At 36.7% G+C, this 6,488-nt stretch overlaps 2 protein-coding genes across 2 annotated transcripts; one reads left to right on the plus strand and one right to left on the minus strand.

Annotated features, from left to right (window-relative positions):
* The first annotated feature begins 1,913 nt into the window (after positions 1-1,913).
* On the plus strand, positions 1,914-3,685 carry LOC113290916. Its single transcript, XM_026540500.1, has 3 exons — positions 1,914-2,386; positions 2,470-2,933; positions 3,090-3,685. Exons 1-3 carry the CDS (start codon positions 1,914-1,916, stop codon positions 3,683-3,685), a joined length of 1,533 nt encoding a protein of 510 aa, XP_026396285.1.
* Positions 3,686-4,571: 886 nt separating this feature from the next.
* Positions 4,572-6,241, minus strand: LOC113287955 (tryptamine hydroxycinnamoyltransferase 2-like). The gene has a single exon (XM_026536852.1). It carries the CDS (start codon positions 6,079-6,081, stop codon positions 4,735-4,737), a length of 1,347 nt encoding a protein of 448 aa, XP_026392637.1. The 5' UTR covers positions 6,082-6,241; the 3' UTR covers positions 4,572-4,734.
* Between the last annotated feature and the right edge of the window lie 247 nt (positions 6,242-6,488).

The raw sequence follows: 6,488 nt of genomic DNA on the forward strand, positions 1-6,488 counted from the left end.
TTCTATGTAGAAGATTTTAATGCCCTCTTGGGAAACTCAATGCCAATTACCTTCAACACCATTAGATGACCCAGTTTTCTATGTAGAAGATTTTAATGCCCTCTTGGGTACTGAGGATAAGAATGGTGGTCTACAAGTTGATGACTCTGATTTTGTATACCTTAGAAATTTTTGTTCTGTGTTTAACTTGTATGATCCTGGTTTTTCTGGTCCTAGGTTTACTTGGTCCAATATGCAACAAGGTCCTGATCTTACTCTTGAAAGATTGGATAGATGTCTTATTAATCAATCTGCTGAAGTTTTATTTCCTAAACTTTGTGTCAATAATCAGCCTAGAGACTCTTCAAATCACTGTCCCATGCATATAGGTTTTAACTTTGAAGACATTTGTATACCTAGACCATTACATTTTATGGATATGTGGATTGAAGATCCCACTTGTAAAGATATTATAGATAATTCTTGGTCTATTAATATGATTGGTTCCCCTTCATATAAGCTTAACACTAAACTTTTGAGTCTAAGAAAGGTATTAGAGATTGGAATAAATCCTCCTTTGGTAATATTCAAACCAATATATCTACTACCAGCGAGGAGTTAGTTGAAATCCAAACTTCCAATCCTACTAATTCTAGCTCCATAGCTAGACTTAGAGCTAGACTAGAGTATCTATACAATCTAAAGGAACTCTATTGGAAGGACAAGTCTAGAGAGGTTTGTCTTATGTAAGGTGATAGAAACTCACCCTATTTCCATAGAGTTACCCTCTTTGGAAGAAAATGAAATTTTATTGGTTGGATTAAGGACCCATCTGATACTATTCTAACTGATAGAAATAGTATTGGTACTTCCTTCATAAATTACTTCAAAAATCTTTATTCTTCCAATCACCAACAATTCCAGGATGAAATCCTTCAATACCTTCCTGTCAAGTTCACAGAAGCTGATAATGCTCATCTAAACTCTCCTCTTTCCCCCGAGGATATCAAGAATGTTGTTTTCCAAATGGGAAGACAAAAGGCTCCAGGACCTGATGGCTTCACTGGTCTTTGTTATCAAATTCATTGGGATATTTTTGGGGAGGCTGTCATTGATATGACTCAAACCTTCTTTAGAACTTGGCATATAGCAAAAGTTTTTACTCACACTAATATTGCTCTTATCCCCAAAGTTCATCTTGCTGAGTTGATTTCTCAATATAGACCTATAGGTCTGTGTAATTTCATTTATAAAATCATTTCCAAAACCTTAGCCAATAGATTGAAACCATTTATGAATAACATAATTTCTCAAAATCAAAGTGCCTTAATACCTAAGAGGAGTATTTCTGATAATATTCTTTCAGCTAATGAGGCTATATATGTTGTCAATCACAATGACAAAACTGAAGGCATTGCTGCCATTAAACTCTATATGTCCAAAGCTTATGATAAGCTGGAGTGGTATTTTCATGAAAATGTTTTTAAAAAAAATGGGGTTGTCTGAACACTGGATAAAACCCATTAACCAGTGTGTTTCTTCTGTTTCTTACTCTATCCTCCTCAATGGTATCCCTACTGGCTTTTTCAAACCAGAAAGAGGTCTGAGGCAGGGGGACCTTTATTCCCTCATCTTTATATTATTTTCTCTGAGGTTCTATCTTCTTACATTGATACCCTCTCTAAAAAGGGACTGGTTGAAGGCATAAAAGTGTGTAAAGATGCTCCAGCTATGACACACCTCTTATTTGCTGATGATTCCCTCCTTTTTTTAAGGCCACTATTAAAAATTTTCATACTATAAAAGAGTATCTTCAAAAATACTGCTTGGCCTCTGGTCAAGAAATAAATTTTGATAAATCTGGAATCCTCTTTAGTACGAAACTTCCTGAACATAGGTAAGCCCAGCTTGCCAATATTTTGGACATTCAAAACATGGATTTAGGAGAAAAGTATCTTGGCACCCCTACAATGTTTCAAGCTTCTAAAATTCAAACTCATATGGGTATCCTTCAAGCCATTGATGCCAGAATTTCTATCTGGCTTCATAAGCTCTTGTCTCAAGCTGCTAGAACTACTCTAATCAAACATATTGGTCAAGCCATTCCCCTTTTTCAAACGGGAGCCTTCCTTATTCCTAAACATCTATGTAGACAAATGGAATCTCATCTATGTAAATTTTGGTGGGGAGAAACCCTTGACCCTAAAGATAGAAAACTACATCTTTTGGGTTGGGATATCTTGTGCTCCCCTAAATCAGAAGGTGATTTGGATTTTAGGAAAGCTGAGCTAAATAACTTGGCTATGATTGCTAGGAATGCTTGGAGAATTATTGAAAATCCCAATTGTATGTTAGCTACTGTTCTTAAAGCTAAGTACTTCCCTAGAACTGATTTCTTGAATGCCCAGTGCACTAGTAACTGTTCTTGGACCTGGAAGTGTATGCATGCTATAAAGGAGCTGATCAAACCTTTTATCTCTTGGATTGTAGGGGATGGTCAATTATTGATCCTTGGTGTGATAAATGGATCTCAGATCTGGGTTTTGCTACACCAAACCCCTTAGTACCACATGATCCCAATGTTAAAGTCTCTTACTTCATTAATAATCAGACTAGAACTTGGGATGTTAATAGACTAAATACTCAATTTGATGATGCTTATGTTAAGAAGATTATCACTATTCCCGTAAGCCAGTTATGGACTCCTGATAGGAGGCTTGGAAACTTTCAAAGAATGATAGATTTTCTTCTAAGTCTTCCTACATGGGAATTAGAGGTCTTAGGCCCTCCCCATGTATCAATCTTTGGAAGCGCATTTGGAAAATTAGGGTTCCTCACAGAATCCAATTCTTTCTCTGGAAAGCTGCTAGAAATGCTCTACCTGCTAGAACCATTTTACATACTAGAATGCCCATGCATAGTGTTGATTGTGCTAGATGCACTGATCCCCACGAGTCTGTCATGCATGCTTTAGTCCTATGCCATTTTTCTAGTAGGATTTGGTTTCTCAGCGCTCTTTGTGTTAACACTAAGGTCTTTCAAAATAAGTCTTTCATTGATTGGTTGGTTTTTTTGGCTTACTGACCCTTTGTCTAAACTTTCTGATGAAGATCAATGTTTCTTTGTTACCGTTCTTTGGTCTATCTGGAATAATAGAAATAATCTTGTTTTCCAAAACCTTAAAGAAACTCACTTTGCAGTTTTAGCTAGAGCTATGCTCTTGGCTAGGAAGCCTTGCTTAACTATCTCCCCTACTACCTCTGTTAGTCAGTGTGACAAATGGATACCCCCCTCTTTTGGTTGGATTAAATGTAATACTGATGGAGCGTATGATGATATCTCTGGAGATAATGATGCAGGATATGTGATGCGGGACTTCGCAAGTAAAGCTTCCTTTTGTGCTTCCTTAGTTTTTGAAGTAAAGTCTGTTGAAGAAGCTGAAGCCAGAGCTATTTGGGCAGTCTTGAAGAAAGCAAAGGAGGAAAAATTCACTCACATTATCATTGAGAGTGATGCTAAAGGTCTCAGTGATCAATTTTCATCTGGCATGTTCGATGGAGACTCTAGAACGGATGTTATCTTTAAGGACATTCTATTTTTCTCTTCGAATTTAGTAGCTTGTATTTTTCCTTGTCAACCTCGTTATTGTAATTCTGTTGCACATGAGCTTGCTCAATGGGCAAAACTGAACAATTCCTTTATGTAGTGGTTTGTTTCTCCAGTCTGGCTTCTACCAACTGTTAAAGGGATCATTAGCCTTTTTGAAGGCCATCTATAAAAAAAAAAAAAAAAAAAAAAAAAAAAAAAAAAAAAAAAAAAAAAAAAAAAAAACGTAAGATTTTCAAGGAGATATCGGACTCAGTTGTCCCTATCTCACAGTACATAAACATGTGCTTTAAGTTTTGCCATACATTGTTCTTTGGTAGGTAGGATTGTGGTCAAACATAACAGCTGGAGAATTAATTTTCAAACGTCGCTAGTAATACTCTATTAGGATGATGGATAAGGTTTTTTTCTTCGGAATGAATGAGTCTTTGATCCTCATTGATTAAAGCGAATGATTAAAATTACTGTACGCCTCTTTCCTCTAGGTTTTGGAGGAGTACTCTATAGTTTATTATGTTAATCCCATAGGGAAGGAGGAGCCATCTTCTTTTCTCTTCAGTGTGCTAGAACCGTTTTGATATGTCATTACCGTATTTTTAATGCAATCTTTCTTTTCGAGCAAAAACGAAAAAGAAAAAGAAAAAAAGGAAAAAGTTTCACAGAAAAACTGGAGGCATGATTCGCCTTTCTTTATTGAGACTCTCATTATGTGCTAAATAATTTAAAACCATGCATAATTCTTGAGCATTCATTTGTTTAAAGCTCCAAGAGTTCTTTTGGTTTCGGGGCTTCATTTCTTTACTTCTAACCACCGCGGGACTATTGCAAACCAGTAGGCATATTCATACGGCTTGACCACATTGACTGTAAGTTTTGCTAGTCAAACTTGCACATACAATTCTGAAAACCAAGATTTATGCTTTCAGTCACTGAGCCGAAAGAATGAGTGCAAGCTTTACTTTTAGTTTCACTAGCTCTTAACTACATTTTAAGTGTCTAACCAAAGTTGATTTCATTTAATAAAACCATAATTACAGTATTTAAATCACATAACTTAGCGCAACAAAATGTGCAAAAGTAGCTAAATAAAACACAGACGCATATATATATAATTTTGACTCTTAATCATCCCCATCTTCAGGTTTAAACTTAGTCGATAGAATGAGAAATCTGTTTAAAGAGAGGAACATGTTCAGGCAAAAGAGAAAGTACTGCATCCACTCCACCATCTTCACTACATGTTGGCAAGAAAATGACTAGACCTTCAACTGGAATATTGGGTGGGAAAAAGGCACAAGGACCCCCACCACCAAAATCAAGATCATGAAACTGAAACCTCAGCCAACTATCAACTTCCAAATCTGGGCATAACGAGTTTCCGAATTCGGGTGCTGTTGCTTCAAGCTCTTCTCCTCCATCTGCTTTAGCTATCTCTCCGAAATCAATAAAAGACTTGAAATAATTATTATCGACACGAGTCACTTCGTCGTGGATTGCCTTAGCGATATATGCATGGTTATGTTCCAACAGTTCCTTCACTTTCAACTTTGGATAAGCCCAGAGGACTAAATTACCAAAATATTCCATCGGTACTGATGGTTTAATTCTTGCTCTTCCATTCACTGCAACTCTAACTTGAGTTGATTCTTCTAGATCAAGTCCTCTAGCTTCAGTCACCTTCTTCCATGTATGAGAAAGTAGACACTCAAAAGTACTGTATCTTTGGTTTTGAGCGGAACTTTGTTCGCTGATTTTAGATTTGAGCTTTTTCACAAACTCCGGTGAGTAATGGATAATCAAAGTCTCTATGGAAGGTGAAAATACCGGTGCCATGTCTGGATTCATCGTAGACTTTTTGAATTCAATTGAACGATGGTCAAAATCTACTTTAGGTGGGTTTCTTGGTTGTGACACGGCCAGCCTATCGTGATAAGGAAGGGGGTCCGTAGCAAGACCCCGTACTGTTCTAGCCCATGCAACAAAGAATGAACTCATGGATTGACCATCACAAACACGGTGATGAGCAGTTTGGCCAATAACTAATCCACCACAAGCATAACGATTGAGTTGAATCTGAAGTAATTCTTCGATATTTCCCTCAACAGGAGGAAGAAGATGCCTAACATCTTTGGATGGATCAAAAGGAAGAAGTTCAGCAAGTGAAGTAGGAACATAAGTCTCGGTGACACGAATACCTGCATTATTCAGAACAATACAAGTTCTACCCTGACCGTCGGTAGTAAAACGTCCGGCTAAGTGAGGATAATAAACAAGAACTTTTGAGAGTGCAGCTTTCATGACTTCATTTGATGGCATAGGTGCTTTAAAAGCGTATAAAACAGCTACATGAAGATCAAACGCAGCTTTATCGAAAATAGTAAGAGGAACTAAAACATCATTGTTACTGGAAATATCTAGAGACTGAATATCATCACTGGAGGAGGGTGAAGAGGAATAAGGTTTCAGAATGGTGTTGTTGATCAAACCTATAGCCATTGCTTTGCTAAGATTATGAGAAAATTATAACAAATCCAAGATTTATTGTTGTTTTGGCAGTTTTGGCAGTATAGGTATCAAGGTTTGTGGGATGACTGGAGAAGCTTTGGAGTAAAGAAATGAAGGTGAAGAGGTTGTGTTTGTTTCTCAACTGCTAAAGGAAAGGTGGTTTTTATAGAAACACAAGACCAAATTACCAACGACAACATGGCTTATCTCCTAATTATCATCATTCATTAAAATATTTGATGTACCAATATTTTCTCTGTCTCTATATTTTTGATTTCCTTATTAACTTTCTCATTGGTTTACGAAAGGTCACATATTTTTTTTTGTCTTGGAGTACATTTTTACTTTTGCTTATTCAAAAATGAGAATTGAGATGAGGAGGAAAGTTTCAACAATTT

Source organism: Papaver somniferum, chromosome 6 (assembly GCF_003573695.1).
Source record: "Papaver somniferum cultivar HN1 chromosome 6, ASM357369v1, whole genome shotgun sequence".
Classification (NCBI taxonomy): Eukaryota; Viridiplantae; Streptophyta; class Magnoliopsida; order Ranunculales; family Papaveraceae; genus Papaver; species Papaver somniferum.

Bases quoted from the DNA above. Each gene is read 5' to 3' on its own strand.
- LOC113287955 (XM_026536852.1), bottom strand. From the start codon at position 6,081: ATGGCTATAGGTTTGATCAACAACACCATTCTGAAACCTTATTCCTCT.
- LOC113290916 (XM_026540500.1), top strand. From the start codon at position 1,914: ATGGATTTAGGAGAAAAGTATCTTGGCACCCCTACAATGTTTCAAGCT. The intron at 2,387-2,469 runs GTGCACTAGTAA...CTTGGATTGTAG, and splicing joins ACTGATTTCTTGAATGCCCA to GGGATGGTCAATTATTGATC. The intron at 2,934-3,089 runs GTCTGTCATGCA...TTTCTGATGAAG, and splicing joins AGATGCACTGATCCCCACGA to ATCAATGTTTCTTTGTTACC.